The 23,561-nt window shown below is 48.2% G+C and overlaps 1 protein-coding gene across 4 annotated transcripts in view; it reads left to right on the top strand.

Annotated features, from left to right (window-relative positions):
- CAMTA2 (calmodulin binding transcription activator 2) overlaps nucleotides 1-23,267 on the top strand; it is a 107,718-nt gene extending 84,451 nt beyond the window's left edge. For 2 of the 4 annotated variants that reach the window (XM_066593902.1, XM_066593903.1), the window contains 12 exons: nucleotides 11,213-11,394; nucleotides 11,474-11,552; nucleotides 12,199-12,475; nucleotides 12,555-12,835; nucleotides 12,977-13,161; nucleotides 19,899-20,054; nucleotides 20,139-20,358; nucleotides 20,506-20,577; nucleotides 20,825-20,845; nucleotides 22,112-22,287; nucleotides 22,433-22,507; nucleotides 22,660-23,267. In XM_066593902.1, coding sequence (XP_066449999.1) covers nucleotides 11,213-11,394; nucleotides 11,474-11,552; nucleotides 12,199-12,475; nucleotides 12,555-12,835; nucleotides 12,977-13,161; nucleotides 19,899-20,054; nucleotides 20,139-20,358; nucleotides 20,506-20,577; nucleotides 20,825-20,845; nucleotides 22,112-22,287; nucleotides 22,433-22,507; nucleotides 22,660-22,723 — 1,788 coding nt within the window. In that variant the 3' untranslated portion in view covers nucleotides 22,724-23,267. The remainder of the gene's footprint in view (nucleotides 1-11,212; nucleotides 11,395-11,473; nucleotides 11,553-12,198; nucleotides 12,476-12,554; nucleotides 12,836-12,976; nucleotides 13,162-19,898; nucleotides 20,055-20,138; nucleotides 20,359-20,505; nucleotides 20,578-20,824; nucleotides 20,846-22,111; nucleotides 22,288-22,432; nucleotides 22,508-22,659) is intronic. The other 2 variants (XM_066593905.1, XM_066593904.1) reach the window with 2 other exon arrangements.
- Nucleotides 23,268-23,561: the final 294 nt, after the last annotated feature.

The raw sequence follows: 23,561 nt of genomic DNA, 5'->3' as shown, positions 1-23,561 counted from the left end.
GGTCTCGGAGCTGCTCAGTTCCGAAATTGGCACGTGAGACCTCTAAGTCAGGCATAGCAATTACTTCATCCTGTACCTCCGTCTCACCCGCCAATACTGTTAAGGGAAAGTTATCCCCATCTTCTTGGGTCACCCCTACTGCCGGAGCCGTACCCTCAGGGTCAAACGGTTCTGGACACGCATCATACACATTTGCATTATCATGAACCTTATTTGCAGACGACCCTCGGTGTCGCCACAAGTCCCAAAATAGGGGAAAGTCTCTTCCGAGGATCACGGTGTGCATTAGGGATTTTACGACGCCCACCTCATGGGTGGCAAGTCCACACGGAGTCTCAAGTCTTACAAGGGCAATAGGATACTCCTTGGTGTCCCCATGCACACACACAACCCCCATGCAACGGCCGGTGAAGGTTGTGGGATCGACCAGGCTGGAGTGCACCAGCGTAACCAAGCTCCCTGAGTCCAGTAGAGCTGTCACCGCAAAGTCATTCACCTTTAGGTGACATAATGGTCGATCAGTCTCTGACACAGTCTCTGCAGAACACACTGGCCGTGCGAACATCGATCTCCGCCGGGCAGAGTCACAGTCCATGGGTTCCACAGTGAGGGGACAGTTGGCAGCAAGATGCCCGGGCTCATGACAGCGCCAACATCGTATGGGGGCCCGGTCTCCTTGGGGTTCTACCCGGGACCCGAATGTCCATTTGCGGCTCCTCCTCTGCCCCAAATGATTCCCCTCTGAGCCGCCTCCCCTGGGGACACTTTTGACACCCCATACATATGGAACAGTCTTACCAGGTGCTCCGGCCGACTTGCTGTTCCCGGGGTTGGAACGTCGAGTAAGTCCTCCGTGGCTTTATACCTCTCGACGAGGCTCACGAGTTGGCCCACATCCTGGGGACCCCCTTGTCCCACCCAGCGCTGAATTGCGGGGGGCAACGAGCGGATGAACTTGTCCAGAACCACTTTTTGTACGATCTCTGCCGGGGACACCTCCTCCGGCTGCAGCCACTTTCTCACCAGGTGGAGCAGGTCGTACATCTGGGAGCGAGCTGGTAGGTCGTCTGCGAAAGTCCAGGCGTGTACTCGTCGGGCCCGCACATGGGTGTCCACGCCCAAGCGTGCCAGGATCTCACCTTTGAGCTTGATATAGTCCTTGGCATCCTGCTCACCGAGGTCAAAGTAGGCCTTTTGGGGTTCTCCTGTCAGGAACGGCGCTACTACCTCCGCCCACTGAGGCGCTGGTAATTTCTCCCTCTCGGCCACTCTCTCAAAGACCGCGAGATAGGCCTCGATGTCATCGGTGGCCGTCATCTTTTGTAGGGCCGCCTGTACTGCGGTACGGGTGGTGGGGAGCGAACCAGACGACCTCTGCAGACTTTGCGCCAGGAGAGCATTAGTCTCGGCCTGAGCTTGCATGGCCTCCTCATGGATCTTTTGCTGGGTCGCCGCCACTTGTTGCTGCTGGGCCAACGCTTGCTGTTGCTGCACGTTCATTTGTACCAGCTGCTTTATCAGTTCCTCCATCTTGGCAGTATCTGATGGCTGTGCCGTTGCAGCTTTCACCCAGGACATGGGGATTACAGCACTCTCCAGTCAATCTCTCTTGGGCGGTTGCCCTTAGCAACGGTTCTCCAGCTGCTGCAGCAAAATGTCCATTAATTGGTGTATGTCTCTTTAAGACCGCTGCCCGCATCCAAACACCATATGTGAGGGATTAGCGTTTAGGATCGGTAGCAACCTGGGCATAAGCAGTCAGAGACAGTGACACATAGGATAAAGTCTTTAGTCCAGGCTTTGCCTGGGTTTATTTCCAAGCAAACAAAAGCAAAATACAGGCCTTAACATCAGGCAAACATAACCTAAATCCTGCTCGTCTGAGCACTTACTAAACATGTAGCATTCCTGTCTACACACTGGTAACACAAATGGCTCCTGCACACAGCCAGCCAGGCCTCTCAGACCTGCAGAGGTCTCAGCTCTCTTCCTAGGCCCTGTAGGACCAGGCTTTAGAAGGCCTGGTACCAGCCCCACCTGGTACGTGGGAGTGACCATCCCACCCTTCACTTTGGTCACTCCAGGAAAAGCCAGCCCGGATTATGCGGCTTGGAGCCACTTACTTACTACAACGTGTTAGTAGCTTAATGCTACTAACACTATACTGCCGGCTTCCTCCACCGAGCCCAGGCTGCTCGGTGGCACGTATCTGCCCAAGCGCTCCCCAAAGCAGCAAAGGAGAGCATCCTAGGCGATATATACCTGCCCTTCAGCATCTTGCCGGTCACCGTCTCACAATACATATATGTTCTCAGTTGCCACCAGTGGGTAATATTTTAATTGTTTTTATATTGTAGGTGTGTGTTCTCCTTTTTTGTTATGACTGTGTATATATGTACACAATAAAAAATGCAATTTTAGTAAGTCCTGTACTCCATTTCTTCTTTGTTTTTGAAAGTCTGACCAATAAAGTTGACGAACTGGAAGTAATAATGTCTGAAGAAAACTATGACCTAGTAGGAATAACTGAGACCTGGTTGGATTTGAAGCTGTGACTAGGTGGTGAACTTACAGATGAGAAGAGACCGTAAAAATCGGAAAGGGGAGGCATTTGTCTTCATGTAAAATTTTGTTTAAAGACAACACTACGGGAGGTTATATGTGAGGGGGGTGAATATGTGGAAATACAACAATAAAATCCTCATAGGGAGTTTCTATAGACACGAAATATAACAGAAGCTAGTGAAAATCTATTACTGCTGCAAATAGATGAAGCAGCAAATCACAATGATGTCATTATTATGGGGGACTTTAACTATCCGGATATAAACTGTGAAGCCGAAACCTGTGGATCTCGTTAAGATAAGAGGTTTCTGTCAGTTATTGAAGATCATTACCTTACCCAACTTGTACAGGACCTGACTAGAGGGACGGACATTTTGGACTTAAAGGGGTTTTCCAGGGAGAATACTACTGATGACCTACCCTTAGGATAGGTCATCAATACTTGATCAGCTGGGGTCCGTCGCTCGGGACCCCAACCGATCAGCTGAGCGGGCGCATGCTGTCAGCACTGCAAATACAAAGAGGTCGTAACGCAAACAGCAGAAGTCTCCGCGCCGACCTCTGTGTAGTGGCCGGCGCTTGTAAGTACAGACACCACTCGCGTTAATTTCAATTAGAGCCGCGCCTGCAGTTACAAGCATCGGCCACTACACAGAGGTCGGCACAGAGACTTCTGCTCCAACCTCTGTGTATTTGCGCCGCTGACAGCATGCGCCCGCTCAGCTAATCAGTCGGGATCGCAAGCGGCGTACCCTAGCCGATCAACTGTTGATGACCTATTCTGAGGATATGTCATCAGTAGTATTCTCCCTGGAAAAACCCCTTAATATTAACCAACAGACCTGACAGATTAGCAGGGGTGCAGGTTGGAGGGGAGGGGGGGGGGGCGTGTGAAATAGTGACAAGATTCTAATAAATCTCCACTTGCCTTTCAAAAAAGGAGCTACAAAAATATTAAATTTTAGGATGGCAAAGTTGGATTAGCTCAGAGATGCCCTTAATATTATTGACTGGGATGATGTCATCAAAAATAAGAGTACAGACAATAAATGGGAAATGTTTAAAGGCATCCTTATTACTATGAGAGGTTCATAGCTTACAGGAATAAAAGGTTAGGAATAGGTGGAAACTAATATGGCTCAATAAGGATGTAAAGGAGGCAATAAACAGCAAAAAGAAAGTGTTTAATCTACTAAAACAAGAAGGCAGCAAAGAAGCACTAAAAACCTGCAAGGAAAAAATAAATAATGTAAAAAGCAGACAAGATGGCGATATATAGACTTACTGCCAAAGAGTAAAACTATCCCTAAACTGTTCTTCAATTATATAAATAGTAAAACGATAAATACTGAAAGTGTTGGCCCTTTAATAAATATTGTAGGAAAAATTTATAGAGGGTGATGAAGAGAAAGCAAATCTATAAAATAGCTTTTTCTCCAGTGTATTCAAAGAGGAAAATAAAATGTCAGATGAGATGCAGTAAACTCTCCACTAAATGGCAACGGTCTAAAGCCCCATTTACATGGGAACGAGTATCGTTGGCTTGCAGTGGGGCATCTGGGGATTTATCTCCCCCGCCCCTCTCCATTCACTTAACATCGCGGACGTTCAGTACTGAACGATCATCGTTCAGGACGTTATGCAGTCTAAACGATGAGCGATGATCCCGAACGCTGATCGTTCAGTGTATATAGCAGCCGTTCAGTATTGACCGGCCGCTGTGTTAAGTGAATGTAGAGGGCGAGGAGAGAAATCTCCTCCAGCTGCCCCGCACCCCTGCTGGCCACTCCTAGCGAGCCAGCGATACTCGCTCTTGTGCAGCAGTAAGGGAGCAAGTACACGCGGGGAGGAGTGTCGGTCATCGTTTGCCCAACATTTGTCCCGTGTAAATGGGGCTTAACCCAGGAAGAAGTGCGGAAGAAGTCTTAAAAAGATTAAAATAGACAAATCAGTGGGTCCCGATGGTATACACCCCGGGTTCTAAGGTAATTAAGTGATATGATAGTAGACCCTTGTTTGTTCAAGAACTATAGTGACAGTGTCTGTTCCACTGGATCGGCGCGTAGCCAATGTGGGGCCGATATTCAAAAAGGGGTCAAAAAGTGAACCTGGAAACTACAGGCCAGTAAGTCTTACTTCTATAGTGGGTAAAATGGCAAAGACTGCAACTAAAGTAATAAACTGACCACCCGAACTGACCTGAGCCATAAACGATATCTCCCCACATTGATAGCTCATCTCATCGTTGCGCCAAACTCCTGATAGCGGTTGTGGCTCCGTGATAGCAAGGCTCCCGGAGACATTAACAACTTAAGCTTCCCATCAGAACCCCCACAAGGTACCTGATTGGCTAACTAGCCCTACAATCAAGTAATCTTTCTCAGAAACACTCATACGCTTACACCACCAAAGAAACCGCTTACGCCTTCAGTTAAACACGGTAACCAATTACCCGCGAACATGAGCACACGTGCAAAAAGCGGCTCTGCGGCCGAAAGATTAAAAGAATTCTCACGCACCGAAACTCCAGACCACACTCCTCGAGCGATGCGACCCGCCCAAACACAAGAAACCGAAGTTGTTTCTGGGCAGCCACCGGAGCCAACAATGCATCAACTCCTGGAGGCAATTAACACCTGCAAGTCCGCCCTCACAGACAAGATAGAAGAAGTCAAATCAGATGTAGTTCTCCTGCGACAAGATCTACAAAACATGCGCGCAGGGTGAGGGAGATGGAGGACCGCATCTTGAATGTTGAGGACTCCTTGCGTCCAATCCCCGCAGCGGTACAGAAAGCCATAAAAACAGCGGAATACTGCCAAGCTAAAACCGATGACCTCGAAAACCGTGCACGCCGTAACAATTACGCATAATTGGCCTACCTGAAAAGACAGAGGGCTCACAACCAGAATTGTTCGCAGAGAACTGGCTGAAATCATTGCTGGGCGAAGACGCCTTCTCTACCCACTTTACCGTGGAGAGAGCTCATTGCGTCCCGGAGAAACCACCACAGCCGGGCGCACCCCCACGCCCGTTTTTAGCAATTATTCTAAACTGCAGGGATCGCGACGCCGCCCTGCGTCAAGCCAGATTAAAAGGCCCACTCAAACATAACATATCTCGGTGATATCTATATTTCCTGACTTCTCTGTGGACTTGCAAAAACCAAGAGCTACCTTTATGGAGGTCAAAAAGAAATTTAAAAATAGAAACATTCCTTATTCAATGGCATATCCGGCCCGTCTGCGCATTGTCCCAGAGGGAAAAGCGATTTTTCTACATTCTCCTACTGAAGCTCTGGAATGGCTCAGAATGCACCCGGCGACATCAAGAGATGCTAATTCATAACATGTATTAATATGCTTACTAATTTGAAATGTGGCTGAGGAGCCCTATTATCCCCCTGACCTACGGGTGGTGTGCCGGTCGCCCACGACGCGAACCTGTAGCCCGGGACCCTCCCATGTCTCAACGTTAATCTAACCTAACAATTTAGGCCCACCTGATAAAACCAGCCACCCATAGGCCACTGGGATCTTTCCCCTCCAGCAACACCAGCTACCTACCTAATAGTTTGTAGCTTAAGTTTTTCATTGTCTCCTGTCTCTAGGTTTACCGGAACCCTAACTTAGGATTCCTACGTTCATATTCAGACAGGATGCCAATAACAAAGTTTAAACTGTTTCGAGACAACCATTGTTATTTGTTCTGAACTGTCTATGCCAATGATTCCCACTGCTCTGTTCTTGCAAAGTCCCCTCCCTCCCCTCCCCCCAATTATAAGGGCGCTGATTGAGAATTATATTCACACCGACACCAATGTCTTTAAAATACCTTAGTTGGAAAGTACGTGGTCTCGGCACAGCCCTCAAGCGCAGGAAAGTCTTCTCCTTTATCAAACAAACCAACCCCTACATCGTGTGCCTGCAGGAGACCCACCTAACCAGGGACAGGGCCGACACTCTTAGGAAGCCGTGGGTACAGTGGGCAGCCCACTCCTTTCACACCTCCTTCTCCAGAGGCGTTTCACTGCTCATACATAGCTCCATAAGATTGAATCCTATTAACGTCCGTAAAGACCCGGAAGGTAGATCAATATTCGTATACGCCGAAATAGACTCCAAGCCTTACGCTATCCTATGTATCTATAACTCACCACATAATAATCTTTCCCTCCTACAGGCGGCCATGACCTTCGCACACCAATACCCCTCAGCAGGAGTACTCTGTATGGGAGACTTTAATCAGGTGATGGACCCGACCAGAGACAAATTCCATGCCCTGGCTAACACAGTCACAAATACTAGCTCCTCCCTCCGGCAGATGACTGAGAGCGTGGGTTGGGTCGACCTCTGGCGGTTGCATCACCCTGATACCCTGGAATACTCCTGCCACTCCCTCGGTCATAATTCCCTCTCAAGGATCGACTATATACTCAGCTCCGCGGAGGTGGCGGTGTATCTCTCAGATATAACGCACTGTCCGCGAGGAATATCAGACCATAGCCCGATACTTCTAACACTGAAATTTCCCCAACTCAAAATTCTTCCTACCTGGAAACTACACCCGTTCTGGCTCAAACTTCTAGGCCCAGACGACCAAACTCCATTCCACATATCCCTTTTTTTAGATGCCCATAATAACAATACCCACCCGGCTCTGAGATGGGACACCCTTAAAGCATACCTTCGGGGGTTCCTCAAATCAGCTATCACATACATCAAACAAACGACATCCCAAGCGGACAGAGAGTTAGAAATTAAGACACTGGAGGCGGAAAGGACATTTATCGATAATCCTACAGACTCTAACAAAGAAGCATGGCTCAGTTGCTCCCGCCTCTACAAACACCAAATCCACACCAAGGCCAAGCGCAAATTATTCTTTGTGAAACAATATTACTTTGAACTGGGTAATCAATCTAGTCATCTGCTAGCTAATCTGATCAAACACGAGAAACACCCGAACACGATCCTTAAGATAAAAGGTCAATATGGTGAGGAGCTGACTGACGCCCCAGCCATCACAAACCGCTTTAAAGAATTTTACGCTAACCTGTATAGTTCACCCACAAACTCCACCAAGGCAGATATCCTAAACTAGCTGAGCGATTTAACTTTTCCAACATTGTCCGAAGAACAGGTAGAATTCCTGGAGGCCCCAATCACCCTAGACGAAATCCGGCAGACAATCCGGGACATGGCACCCAATAAAGCCCCGGGCCGCGATGGCCTCCCAATTGAAGTCTACCGGAAATACGACGAACAACTGGCCCCGCTGCTACTAGAAACATTACAACAGGCCCAACTAGACAAATCCCTTCCACCCTCGTTCTATGGAGCATCTATCATAGTCATCTTGAAACCAGACAAAGACCCTACAGACTGCAGCTCTTACCGGCCCATATCCCTGGTAAACGCCGATTATAAAATCCTAACAAAACTCCTGGCTACAAGACTAAACCAAGTAATCCTATCAATTATACACCCTGACCAGACTGGCTTTATGCCAGGAAAATCTACGACAATCAACATACGAAGAGTACAGACAGCGATTCAACTGGGCAAACAGTTTAACATGCCCTGGGCATTGATCTCACTGGAGATGATGAAGGCCTTTGACTCACTGGAGTGGACTTTCCTGCCTGGTTCGTTTTGGGTTTGGCCCCCAATTCTTACAATGGGTCAAAACCATATACAAAACGCCAAGCGCTAATGTAATAGTAAATGGCATCCCATCCACCGAGTTCTGCCTCGCAAGAGGCACCCGGCAGGGCTGCCCGCTGTCCCTGGCTTTATTTGCTATAGCCATTGAAGCCATGGCAATTCGGTTGAGAAGTACCCCTGATGTAACCGGCAGTAAATGGGCGGGCCTTGAAAGTAAAGTGGGCTTATATGCGGATGATACGATCCTATTTTTGTCAGACCCTATAACCTCCTTCTCTCACGCTATGTCCCAAATTGACAAATTTTCCCACCTATCTGGACTACATGTCAACTGGCCCAAGTCCACAATTCTATATACAAATCTCAACCCAATAACAGACCCGTGTGTCGCCAGATATAACCTAGCCGTGGTCTCCACATTCAAATATTTAGGAATGTATATGTCCCAAAACCAAAATAACGCTATAAAAGATAATATTGACCCACTGCTGGGAAATGTTAAAAATAAACTCGAGCGATGGTCTAAATTACCGCTTTCGGTGGTCGGCCGCATAAACCTGATAAAAATGGCCATTCAACCTAAATGCCTGTACATACTACAACATATGCCAATATTCGTACCCAAACGCATTTTCCAAACCCTCAACTCCCTCATCACATCTTTCATCTGGAACTCCACACGATCAAAGTTTAGTCTTTCAACCCTACAGAGACCTAAGGAGCAGGCTGGAATGGCGCTTCCAGATCTGCACGTATACTACCTAGCCGGACAGCTGCGTAATATCCGGAGCTGGTTCCTAGAACGGGAAATGCCCATCGCTGACCAATACCTGGCAAAACAAGTGAAAGGTAATAACCTTTTAAGCTTCCTGGAATTCCCAGAACATACCAACCCCCCCGATACACTGCCACTTCACAAACTCGCCTTAAAGGTGTGGAAGGAGGCTAAGGCCATCCAACAGTACAAAGGAGTGATGTGTGAACTTCCCTTATGGAACAACCCTGGTCTTAAGGCCCTACAGTCGGTCCCAGACCCCCAATATTGGAGATCTTTTGGGGTGGTGTCGGTGGGAGACGTTTATACAGACGGGAGCCTCCTCACATTCAACCAACTACGCGAAAAAATACAGTCCCCACAATTTCAACTATTTAGATACTTCCAGCTGAGGCACGCCCTGAACTCCCAATTTCCAGCTACCTCCACATGCATATCCAAATTCCCCACAATCGGTATCCTTAGATCCCAGGGACCTAATCTCAGCGCTCTAATGACTATGTATAATATATCAAGGGTCAGTACAGAGATCTCTCCCATCATCTATTATACCCAGGACTGTAACAAGGGGGCGCTCTAATAACTATGTATAATATATCAGGTGCTAGTACAGAGATCGCTCCCATCATCTATTAGACCCAGGACTGTTACAAAGGGGCATTGTAATGATTACGTATACTATAGCAGGGGTCAGTACAGAGATCTTTCCCATCATCTATTATACCCAGGACTGTAGGAAGGGGGCGCTCTAATACCTATGTATAGATATATCAGGGGTCAGTACAGAGATCTCTTCCATCATCTTCTATACCCAGGACTGTAACAAGAGGTAGCTCCAATAACTATGTATAGATATATCAGGGGTCAGTACAGAGATCTCTTCCATCATCTATTATGCCCAGGACTGTAACAAGGGGGCGCTCTAATAACTATGTATAGATATCAGGGGTCAGTAGAGAGATCTCTCCCATCATCTAATATACCCAGGACTGTAACAAGAGGGCACTCTAGTAACTATGTATAGATATATCAGGGGGTCAGTACAGAGATCTCTCCCATCATCCATTATACCCAGGACTGTAACAAGGGGGTGCTCTAATAACTATGTATAGATATATCAGGGGGTCAGTACAGAGATCTCTCCCATCATCCATTATACCCAGGACTGTAACAAGGGGGTGCTCTAATAACTATGTATACGTGTGTATATATATATATATCTCCAGGGTCAGTACAGAGATCTCTTCTATCATCTATTATACCTAGGACTGTAACAGGGGGGCGCTCTAATAACTATATATATATATATATATATATATATATATATCCAGGGTCAGTACAGAGATCTCTTCTATCATCTATTATACCCAGCACTGTAACAAGGGGGCGCTCTAATAACTATGTATATGTGTGTATATATATATATCTCCAGGGTCAGTACAGAGATCTCTCCTATCATCTATTATACCTAGGACTGTAACAGGGGGGCGCTCTAATAACTATGTATCTGTGTGTATATATATATATATCCAGGGTCAGTACAGAGATCTCTTCTATCATCCATTATACCTAGGACTGTAACAAGAGGGCGCTCTAATAACTATGTATATGTGTATGTATATGTATATATATATATATATATATATATATATATATATATATATATATATATATATATATATATATATATATATATATAAATCCAGGGTCAGTACAGAGATCTCTTCTATCATCTATTATACCTAGGACTCTCTACAGCTAGAGGAAAGAAGGTTTCTACATCAAAATGGAATCCGTGTTATATCACTGATTACTCAGAAGGGTCAGTGATCCAGTGATTATTCCGATTGCCAGATTGGAGTCGGGAAGGAATTTTTTCCTTCAAATGGAGAAAACTGGCTTCTACCTCATTGAGTATTTTTTTGCCTTCCTCTGGATAAACATTGGGGGGGTAATAGGCTGAACTGGATGGATGGGGGTCTTTTTTCGGTCTTACATGCTATGTTACTATGTTCTCAGTTATAACAGTAGGTCCATGAGACTCTGCCCCTTCTCCATGATTATCCAGTATCCTTCAGGCTCTGTAACTTCTCTGTTACACTATAGCATCACAAGATCATCTTAGTGTTACCTCCAGCTTGTCTTCTATGTACGTCCCTTATTCTTACGGCTAAGATGTCACTGGACTTTTAATTTTCTATTTTAGGTGTCGGCTACCAATACCTTTGAAGCTCGGCTGGTTGCAGTATGTGAAAAGATGATGTCACAGACCTGCTGGGTGACATCAGACCTTCTGGCACATGAGATGAGCTTCCGAGGGATGACCCTGCTACACCTGGCGGCAGCTCAAGGCTATGCCGGTCTTATAGAGACCCTGATACGGTGGAGGTGAGTGCTGGTGGTCGTGGACACTCGCCTGTATGGTGAGGAGTGCTTTCTGGTTTATTACATGTCGCCTTCTCCTCAGGAGCCTGCACTCTCAGAGCCTAGCTGTGGAGCTGGAGGTGGACCCTCTGAACGTCGACCACTTCTCCTGCACTCCCCTGGTATGTACAACCCCTCGACCTATAGCTGGCTTTTATCGCTTTTTTTAAAATCTATACCGTTTGCAGCACAGAATAAAAAGTATGCTCAGTTTATTGAATTCAGTTATGGATGCCTTGATACCAAATATTATGGGGTTTTAATTTTTAATTTTTTTTCCCCAGTAAAAGAGTGTTTACATTGTATATGGCCCTGTAGGAGACTTGAACCTGCAATTCTATGATCACTCTAATAATACATTGCAGTACTTATGTACTTCAGTGCATTATTGGTAATCATAGTGATCACAGGCTATGGCAGACCCAGACGCCATTGTCTGTGGTCCAGTTGCCATCAGCCCTCTGTGATTACATGGCGCAGGGCCTATAACGTCACAGAGGGAGTTCCCTCCCTCTGAATCTTCTGCATGCCACAATCGACATTTGTCGTGGCGTGTATGGGGTTAATAGTGGGAGGCTGGCTATCGGTCACATCCAGCTTCTGCTGCAGATGGCACGGGCTCAGTTTCTGACCCCATGACACCCATAGGACGTACGTTTACATCCTGAGACGGGAAGGGTTTAATAATGGCTTTTACCTTACATTGTCACCTGACGACTCCTTATTGCCCCCGTATCGTCATCCAGTATGTATCTCTGTCTTCTGTAGATGTGGGCCTGCGCTCTGGGACACACAGAGGCTGCAACGCTCCTTTTCCGCTGGGACTGCAGAGCTCTCTCTATACCAGACTCTCTGGGTCGACTTCCCCTGGGCGTCGCTCGATCGCGAGGGCACGTGAAGCTGGCATCTACCCTGGAAGAGATGCAAAGGCAGGAGATGGCACTGGGAAACTTTACAGATTTACAGCAGTCGAGTTGGCATTCGCTGGTGGGAAGTCAGGAAATCAGCCGAGGTCTCTCTCCTCTGTCTACCAGTGCAGATACCGGTAATGGGGTGGGGCGCCGCTGTCTCTACTCGTACTAGAGGTGGGATGTTCTCGGACTGATGGGTTTCCCATTTTTCAGGTCTCAGCAGCCTCCCGTCCCCCTCAGAAGTATCGGACGGCTCAGTCTCGGTAACCTCTGCATATTCGAGTAGCTCAGCCCTACGCGGCTCACCTGACTGCAGCCCAGAAAGCAGCCAAGACATCCCAGTAGAGACGTCCCCCAATTCCAGGACTCTGGGAGCCGCTTCCTGGGAGCTGGAGGACACCATAGAGCAGGTCCAGTATCTGGGCTCTCCTGGGGTAGATGAAGCCGATCTCCTCGAGTACCAGGAGGACACGGAGAACCACAACTACCTGCAGGTAGCGTGTCACTCCCCCCTTGCACTAGCTCTCTCCTTGTCGCTGTCTTTCCGTTCACCCTGTTTTGCATCGTGCGCAGTCTTTTCTCTCTTGCGCTCCCTCACGTCCTTCCTCTGTCGCCCTCACTTTGCTTTGTCCCAGGTTGATATGGTTACCCTCGCAGAACAGATCATAGAAGCCACCCCAGACCGCATCAAGCAGGACGACTTTACAGCCTCCGACTCTGCTGCTCTCAGAGAGAGGTCCGGAAATCTCAGCAAGACCATGGTGTGGCTGGCCAGCTACCTGGACACTGCCGACCAGATGCCAGGGCTACCACCGCATGGGTCAGTAAATAGGGGTCCTGATATGGATGCGTGAGCGTGATGTGTAGCAGTTTCTACACTGTGTACAGTGTATTCGGAAAGTCTTCAGACCCTCTAATCTTTTTACTTTTGTTATGTTGTGGCCTTGTGTCCCCATCATTCTGCACTCAGTACCCCATAATGACAAAGTGACAACAGAATGGTATAAAAATTTGTAAATCTTTTAAAAATTAAAAACTCCCATTTTGCAGTGACATAAATATTCACACCTCTGTACTCGGTAATTAGTTGAAGCCCCTTTGGCAGTGATTCTAGCCTCCAGTCTTCTTAGGGGCGATGCCACAAGTTTTGCGCCCCCTGGATTTGAGATTTTCTGCCCTCTGTCAGGTTGGCTGGGGGCTGTCTGTGGACAGCCATTGTCAGGTCTCTCTTCAGGGCTCTGCCTGGGCCCCTTAAGGACATTCACAGAGTTGTCCCCACTCCTGTATGGTCTTGGTTGGGGTCTTGGGGTCATTGTCTTGTTGGAAGGTGACCCTCCTGCCCAGTCTGAGGTCCCTGTACTCTGGATCAGGTTGTCGTTATCTCTGTACTTCGCTCTATTCAGCTTTCCATCCCACCTGACCGGTCTCTCCTCCCCAAACATGATGCTCCATTACCAGGCTTCACTGTAGGGATGGTATTGGGCCTGTGATGAGCGGCGTCTGGTTCTCATCCCCCCTGACCGGTCTCCCCTCCACCAGCATGATGCTCCACCACCAGGATTCACTGTAGAGATGGTATTGGGCCGGTAATGAGCGGCACCTGGTTTCTATCCACCCTGATCATTCTCCCCTCCCACACTTGATGTTCCATCACCAGGCCTCACTGTAGGGATGGTATTGTACAGGTGATGAGCCGCGCCTGGCTTTCACCCACCCTGACCGGTCTTCCCTCCCCCAGCATGATGCTCCAACTCCAGGCTTCACTGTAGGGATGGTATTGGGCAGGTAATGAGTGGTACCTGGTTTCCATCCATCCTGACCGGTCTTCCCTTCCACAGCATGATGCTTCAGCACCAGGCCTCACTGTAGGGATGGTATTGGGCTGGTGATGAGCGGCGCCTGGTTTCCATCCACCGTGACCGGTCTTCCTTCCACAGCATGATGCTCTACCACCAGGCTTCACTGTAGGGATGGTATTGGGCAGGTGATGAGCAGCGCCAAGTTCCCTCCAGACAAAACGTTTAGAGGCCAACAAGTTCCATCTTGGTGTTCTTTTCGCAGTTTGAGGGTCCTTTAGGATCTTTTTAGTAACTCCAGGGCTCTTCCATGTGTCTTACTGAGGGGGGCTTCTTTCTGGCCCCTCCACCATAAAGCCCAGATTGGTGGAGGTTGCAGTGATAGTTGACCTTCTGGAAGTTTCTCCCATCTGCACACAGGATCTTTGGAGCTCAGCCAAAGTGACCGTTGGGTTCTTGGTCTCCACTCTTTCAAGACCCTCCTGCCCTTAGTTTGGGGGTCGGCAGCTATAGGATGAGTCCTGGTTGTTCTTCCATTTTAAATATTATGGGGTCGCTGGGCTCTTGGTCACCTCTTTTTCAAGGCTTTTCTCCCCCTTAGATTGGTGGGTCGGCGGCTCTAGGAAGAGTCCTGGTTGTTCTTCCATGTAAGTATAATGGAGGCCGCTGGTGCTCTTGGGAACTTTCAGGGCAGCAGAAATGTTTTTGTTGCTTCTCCAGATTAGAGCCTCCACACTAATCCAGTCTCTGAGCTCTACAGGCAGTTATGTCCTCCTCATGGCTTGGTTTTGGCTCTGATATGCATTGTGAGGGGTGAGACCTTATATATATGGGGGATCGTATGTCCAATCAGCTGAATTTACCGTCAAGGTGTAGAAACATAGTAGCAGTAAACAAAAGAAGTCCGGCAGCATTAATGGTAGTTGCAATAAGTCCAAACCTTTATTGTTCTATATTAAAAAGATGACCCAGCAATGTTTCGACCATAGAGGTCTTTGTCAAGGTGTAGAAACATATCAGAGATGATTAAGAAAAATGGGAGCCCCCTAGAGCTACAAGTGTCATACTAAGAGGTGTGAATACTTATGTCAATGCAAAATGGTAGCTTTTTATTTTTTTTTAAATTCTAACAATTTCTAACATTGTGTGATCACTTTGTCATCATGGGGTACTGTGTGCAGAATGACACAACGTAATGTGGAGTAGTAGTTGTGTGTGCGCTGCATGTAGATGATGTCGGAGCTCTAAAGAACTCCATACAGCGTTTCATTGTCTGTTCCGGATTATATATGAGAAGTTGTGTACACAAATCACTGACACATGACACAGCCAGTATCATCCGACAATGATGCTCTTCTGCCTTTATTAACATCGTCATGGTACAAATGTACCCTAGATTACGTTTCATCAAAAATACATGCCCCCCTGTAATCATAAGATTGGCTCTAGGTGCTAATGGTGTAACGTATGTTAACGCCTTAAGGTGTGTTACTACTAAATACGTGAGTTCTAGGAAACCGAAATTTAAGAAGGAGAATAGGCTCATTCTGCTCCGAAAGGAGGGGGTCAGAACCCGCTATCACAGGACATTCCTAAGCCAGGAAAGGATATGGGGGAGTATGAGCCTGCATCTAATAGATACCAATGCATAACAGAAACATGTTAACCGTGTGTGTGTGTGTGTGTGTGTATAATGTATGTATACACACATGTTTGCCTAGGCTGATGTAAGAAACATATATACACAATAGAATACATATATTATTACTATAACAGTCCCTCCTTTTGTTTCTTAGAGCAGCTAGGAGAACAGCTAGCCAGGTACTTACAAATGCCCTAGTGACTTAAGCCACAATTCCTACACAACTTCCCCAGATCCCTCGACTGATGCACCCCAGCGCTCACAAGAAAAAGTATCCTGGAATATTGCTGTAGGAATGCAGAGTTGATGATAAAGCAGACTCAATATCAAAGTCAGTAGCTAAAACCTCATAATACATAAGAGGGACAGCTTTGTCAATAGTCTTAGAGATAAATCCTCTAAGATACAGAATAGTGCAGCAGTCAATATAAGCAATAGTAGCAAGAATAGTCACTAAAGATGAAATCCAGTGGCTTCATCTCCCGAAAGTATCAGTCCACCAGTCACCAAAGGGGACGGAGATGCTAGAATTTGCTGCTAGACCTTTAGAGAGCCTAGTTAGATCCTTCAGAGCCTTAGTTATGGAACCATAGTTGTGAACAGGGATTGAACAACCTAGGAGAAAGCATATGTTCGTCACGGTGGGGAGACTCTCTTGCAATGAGACGCGTGTATCCAATTGGATTTGTGCTTCCATCTGAACATCTGTAGCGGTGGTCAGGAACACTTGTTGTGGACCGTCAAGTCTGGCTTCTAGAGCTTTGCGGACGCGTCTTTTAGTAACCACCCAATCTCCCAGTTTCACAGAATGAGTTCCTTCTAAGTCATTAGGATCTGGACGGGAAGCAAACACTCGAGAATATACATTACTTAGGCGTTTTGTGAGAGCGATAACACAGTTTATGAAGCTACCAGGCTGCATCTGGAGTTATCGCAGTAAATACAATCCTAACCTTGGGGACGACCCAAAAAGTACCTCCTATGGGCTGAGGCCTATTGTGTCAGGTGTCTACCTTACAGAGAAGAGTGCCAGGGGGAGGCACTCGGTTCATGGTCTTTTGAGCTCTGCCATGGCCTTCTGGATCGTGGTTTCTAAGGTACCATTTAAGCTCTCTGCTCTACCACTGCTTTGTGGATGGTACGGAGCATGAAAGGCCTGTTCTACCCCCAACGCTTTCATTACTTTCTGCATCACTTCTCCCGCGGAGGGAGTACCTCGGTCACTCTCATTTGTCTCCGGTACTCTGAACCTGTATACCACCTCATAGATCAGTTCTTGGCGGTGGCGCTGTGAACGGGTAGGCAAGACTGGCTACCATGAGAACAGGTCCAGGCAGACCAGAATGTATTCCTACCTGCCCACCCTTGGCAGTTTGATATAGTCTATTTGAAGAGGCTAGAATGGGTAGTCAGGACGAGGGGTGCGCTGCATGGCAGTGGGTATAGACCTACCCACGTTGTGCTGTGCACAAATCAGGCAGCCCTGTGTGTATTTAGCTGCCGTGACGTTAAATCGTGGGGCAGACCAGTGACTAGCAACCACATCTGTCATAGCTGTTTTGGACAGGAGTGTATTCTTATGGGAGGCTGAAGCCATGACGGGATAGGGGCCTGTGGGAGACTAGGCTTGTTAGATACCATTTATCTCCAGGTGTCTCTCTGCCCCTCTTGCTGGTTCCCGTTCTTCCTTTCCCCCCCCTTAATTGCTTGCTTTTGTAGCTGAATACACAGGTCATAATCCACCGGGGGTGACATCTGAGGAGGTACCTGTACCGCCCCAACCCCTGAAGGATCACGTCTGGGCTTATGTGTGACTGCCTTCTCAGCCTGCTATGGAGCTGAGTTGGTGTTTGGGCGGTGGCCAAAGGTATTGTTACAGCAGATTTTAAAATGGCCGTAAGCCATGACTGGCACTGAAATGGCTACCAGGGGCGTGGCCTGACTGGGCACTGGTAAGGGGTGGTGCCTAGGAGTACTATCAAGCCAGGCAGGCATCTCGCCACACCTTATTCCCTTGTGTGCAATGCCAACAAGTCCATCCAGAGGGCTTGTATGGGGGCTGGGGCGGCGCAATAGGAGCAAGCGCGTCATGTGCTGCCTCCTAATCACCATTTGATTTCCCATGCTCCACAATGGAAGAAGAAGCCACCTCCTCCTCCTTCTTCCCCAGGAGACAATAATTATACTTATATCCACCATTTTCATTCCAATTCCTTTTTCTTTTTTTTTTCTTTGCTCGTTATCAACACATTCTTCTCGAAAGGCTCATTTAGCCTCCCTCCAGAGTTACATTATGTAATCAACATCAGCCTTTTCAACTTGCTCACATTCTTTTTCCCTTCTATATGAGATGCATTCTGCAGTGCTGTGGAACATATTCCAACATCCATCCACTTGCTGTCAGTGCTACCCATTTAATGACCTATATACGCCATACAACCGTACTACTGTACTAACTGTACTACTCCCAGATCATTCTGTTATTCAGCAGGGACGTATACATTTTTTAGGAATAAGTATTTTATAAAAACCTTTGAGCCTACTCTCAGCATTCCATCATTGTCTCATCAAACACTGGAAAACCAGGGTAACAGCAAACCAACAGACTTTACACAGCACCTAAATACACACACGTATTGCCACAGTACAATGAAACACTGTTGCATGGCTGCTTATCTACTTAAGGATGAGAGATTGTAAATTACACAAAGAAAACCCATATTTGGATTAAAGGGGTTGTCCCGAGGCAGCAAGTGGGTCTATACACTTCTGTATGGCCATAATAATGCACTTTGTAATATACATTGTGCATTAATTATGAGCCATACAGAAGTTATAAAAAGTTTTTTACTTACCTGCTCCGTTGCTGGCGTCCTCATCTCCATGGAGCCGACTAATTTTTGGCCTCCGATGGCCAAATTAGCCGCGCTTGCGCAGTCCGGGTCTTCAGCAGTCTTCTATGGAGCCGCTCGTGCCAGAGAGCGGCTCCGTGTAGCTCCGCCCCGTCACGTGCCGATTCCAGCCAATCAGGAGGCTGGAATCGGCAGTGGACCGCACAGAAGAGCTGCGGTCCACGAAGACAGAGGATCCCGGCGGCCATCTTCAGCGGTAAGTATTGAAGTCACCGGAGCGCGGGGATTAAGGTAAGCGCTCCGGTAAGCTTCCTTTACCACCCTGCATCGGGGTTGTCTCGCGCCGACCGGGGGGGGGGGGGTTGAAAAAAAAAAGACCCCGTTTCGGCGCGGGACAACCCCTTTAACTTACCCGACCAAAGCTCTAAGACAGACACGTTTATAGTACATATGAATCATATGACTCACATCACTACTGCAGTTTCTCCGATTTGTTCTATCGTCTGAGCCTGAAACAGTCGGACAAGTAAATCCCATCTCGTCCTTGTTCGGGCGCCACTTGATGTCGGAGCTCTAAAGAACTCCACACAGCTTTTCATTGTCTGCTCCGGATTATATATGAGAAGTTGTGTACACAAATCACTGACACATGACACAGCCAGTATCATCCGACAATGATGCTCTTCTGCCTTTATTAACATCGTCATGGTACAAATGTACCCTAGATTACCCCCCTGTAATCATAAGTACTCCTGATTGGCTCTAGGTGCTAATGGTGTAACGTATGTTAACGCCTTAAGGTGTGTTACTACTAAATACGTGATTTCTAGGAAACCGAAACTCAAAAAGAAGAATAGGCTCATTCTGCTCCGAAGGAAGGGAGTCAGAACCCGCTATCACTGGACATTCCTGAGCCAGGAAACGATATGGGGGTGTAAGCCTGCATCTAATACATACCAATGCATAACAGAAACATGTTAACCATTTATATGCTAGCTATTTACTAAGAAGGTAGCTATACGAATGAATGTGTGTGTGTGTGTGTGTGTGTGTATATATATATATATCTATATATGTGTGTGTGTGTGTGTGTAAAAATATATATATATATATTAAATGTATGTATACATACGTGTTTGCCTAGGCTGATGTAGGAAACATATATACACAATAGAATACATATATTATTACTATAACATAGATGTGGGGTAGTAGTTGTGTCTGCACTGTGTACACGCTTGTCTCATGCACACATTTGTACACGCAGTGAGGGGATGCGTGCAGCTCGTGCTTTGGCTCGATTTGCACAAATGAACCCAGTGGAGGATGGAAGTAACCAGACATCAGAGATTGGAGGTTATGGACAGCGCACCAAGCGAGTGAATAGGAGATCCATGGAGGGTTTACGTGTCAAAGTGACGAGGTATGCAGCGTGTGATCCCCGGCATGTGTGTTACGCCAAGCTCTGGGTTTTGTGTTTCCATTACAAATACCTTGTCTTTTCCAGGTCTGACGCACCTCCGTCCCCAACAAGCCCACCCCCTCTGGGCGAGATCTCCTTTGAGAGGTTCGATCCTCCCGGTGCTGCCCGGTGGTCCGAGTTCCTCAGTGCCTCAAGCAGTGGACGCATGGAAAGTGAGTTTGCTCTCCTCACCCTCTCGGACCACGAGCAGCGGGAACTGTACGAGGCGGCGCGGGTCATCCAGACGGCCTTCCGCAAATACAAGGTGAGAGACCACAGCGTGTTGTGGGGCTGTCCGCCTGCGCACTCTGAAGTCCTCCATTGTCATGTGCATCCGGCACAGATGAGGGACGCTTCCTTCTTCTCTTCGTGATTTGGGGTTTCCCATTAACAGTTTTCACTTTGCATCCAGGGACGACGACTGAAGGAACAGCAGGACTTGGCGGCCGCCGTCATTCAGCGCTGCTACCGGAAATACAAGCAGGTAAATGTTCAGTGCGCGAAGCCCATATTGTCACATTAGTCCTAACGGTAAAGAAGCCTCCAGCACTGAGGGTGGGGGCGGCTGACGCCTGATATAGAGCAGGCTGCTTTACAATGCTGACATGATGTTGAATGCACTGCCATGTGATAAGAAATCCTGTGCTAGAACATACATGTCACGTCAGCCATCTTACATAAGGCCTACACTTGCTCTTCGTCCACTAATCTAAGCCTTCTTCTTTTACAAGCTGACATGGATTGCTCTGAAGGTAAAATCCTCTCGTTTTTACAGTCCTGAGCTCATTACCTAGAACGCAGGACATTTAATAGCACAAATGGGATTTCTGCCTTATTCGCACCCCATCGCCAACTACCAAATCTGCAAATGTTTTTTTGTAAGCTAAGAAGTAAGGCCCAGTTATTTGCCATCTAGTGGCGAGGATGAGATAGGGTCGCCATCTAGTGGCCAGGACAAGGTATGGTCGCCATCTAGTGGCCAGGACAAAGTTGGGTCGCCATCTAGTAGTCGGGACGAGGTCAGGTCACCATTTAGCAGTCAGGACGAGATACAGTCGCCTTTTGTGTGGGTCATGATGAGGTGGGGTCGCCATCCACCGGTCAGGACGCGGTGGGGTCACCATCCACCGGTCAGGACGAGGTGGGGTCACCATCCACCGGTCAGGACGAGGTGGGGTCACCATCCACCGGTCAGGACGAGGTGGGGTCACCATTCAGCGGTCAGGACGAGGTGGGGTCATCATGTGTGGGTCAGGATGAGGTGAGGTGACCATATAGCGGTCAGGACGAGGTGAGGTCACCATGTGTGGGTCAGGATGAGGTGGGGTCGCCATCTAACGGTCAGGGCGAGGAAAGGTCACCATGTGTGGGTCAGGATGAGGTAGTGTAGCCATATAGCAGTCAGGACAAAGTGGGGTCACCATGTGTGGGTCAAGAAGAGGTGAGGTCACCAATATTTGGGTTAGGATGAGGTGGGGTCACCATCTGACGGTCAGGACGAGATGAGGTCACCATGTGTGGGTCAGGATGAGGTGGGGTCGCCATCTAACGGTCAGGGCGAGGAAAGGTCACCATGTGTGGGTCAGGATGAGGTAGGGTTGCGATCTAGCGGTCAGGACAAGGTGCGGTCACCATCTGTGGGTCAGGATGAGGTGGGGTCGCCATCCAACGGTCAGGGCGAGGTGAGGTCACCATGTGTGGGTCAGGATGAGGTGAGGTCACCATTTAGCGGTCAAGACGAAGTGGGGTCACCATGTGTGGGTCAGGCAAGGTGAGGTCACCATCTAGCAGTCAGGCAAGGTGAGGTCACCATCTAGCGGTCAGGACGAGGTGAGGTCACCATGTGTGGGTCAGGATGAGGTGGGGTCACCATCTAACGGTCAGGACGAGGTGAGGTCACCATCTAGCGGTCAGTACTGTTATCTAGTATTGAATGTCCAGCTGGCGGTAATATGTGACACTCTTGTTCCCCGCCCCTCCCTCGGCTATTTCTATGCCTGTATTTCCTCTCTTCGCAGTACGCGCTGTACAAGAAGATGACTCAGGCCGCCATCCTCATCCAGTCCAAGTTCCGCAGTTATTATGAACAGAAGCGTTTCCAGCAGAGCCGCCGGGCAGCCGTGCTGATTCAGCAGTGTTACCGCAGCTACAGAGAAGGCGCCCGCAGGGGTCCGGCCCTGCAGCACCGCATGAAGTGAGTGAGGGATGAGGTGTACAAGCCACGGGGTGCCTCACACCTGCATCGCCCGTATACGCCCTGACCTTGTGCTCCACCCCTATGATGTAGCTGAGCTGTAGGTGCGCGGTATCTGCTGTGCTAAGTTTTCTGTCTTTTCTAGGGGGTCATTTCTCACTAAAAAGCAAGACCAGGCCGCCCGAAAGATAATGCGCTTTCTACGCCGCTGCCGTCACAGGTACGGAGTGGGGTTGGGCGGTCCCAGTGTGATCTTTGGGGGTGACCTGAACCTTTACCTGCACTTTTATGATCCCAAATCCAGGCCCGTGGTGCTAGGTGATGGGGTGTTGTGGGCCTCGTACCTCATCCCATTCTTTCTCTCCTGCATAGGATGAAGGAGATGAAGCAGGCGCAGGATCTGGACTGTTTACAGAAGAGGGGGCTGACCAATTAACCCTTCACTCCTGACGGATCTGCACACCGCTAGGAAAACGGAGCTGCAGCGTGCGACCGTGTGTGCGTGTGTAAATACTCGTGTGTGACTGATGAATGTGTGCGTGGTATCACTCGTACCTCTTACTGAGCTGCTCCAAGGGAGGTGCAGCGACCCGTGCCTGTATATACACAGGCGCATATACATACAATAACCTGTACAAACATTTTAGATATATATTTATGCACGTACTTTCCCCGTATCTGACCCCGGCACGAGCCCCGTATGTACACGTGTGTGTATATATACATATATGTGACCTGGCTGGTTCCCATTGCATGTGGGTGTAAGTATCGGTGTGCATCCATGGCTATGTGCGTGTGTATATATCCGTATATAAATATATATATATAGGGCTGTGTGTATATACATATATATATCTGTACATTGTGGCCAGGGTCACGTGAGCATCACTCAGGCAGCTGATTATTTATTTCACTTGCGTCATTTCATGCACTTTGATACTTGGATATTATATGATTATTATTACTCTTTTTTACGGTTATTGCTGAAGATATTCTGTTTTTGTCATTTGTGTTTTTGTAAAGCTTTTTTCTTGGTTTCCGTTGTCCAAAAGGTGGCAGAAGTGTCATGGCCTGCGGGGGGCTGCAGGGGAGGTGTCGTGGCCTGCGGAGTGCTGCAGGGGAGGTGGCGTGGCCTGCGGGGGCTGCAGGGGAGGTGGCGTGGCCTGCGGGGGGCTGCAGGGGAGGTGGCGTGGCCTGCGGGGGGCTGCAGGGGAGTTGTCGTGGCCTGCGGGGCGCTGCAGGGGAGGTGTCGTGGCCTGCTGGGGGCTGCAGGG

This window comes from Eleutherodactylus coqui, chromosome 2, assembly GCF_035609145.1.
Source record: "Eleutherodactylus coqui strain aEleCoq1 chromosome 2, aEleCoq1.hap1, whole genome shotgun sequence".
NCBI lineage: Eukaryota > Metazoa > Chordata > Amphibia > Anura > Eleutherodactylidae > Eleutherodactylus > Eleutherodactylus coqui.
The sequence above is the reverse complement of the archived record's forward strand: the minus strand, read 5'-3'. Positions and strand labels throughout refer to the sequence as shown.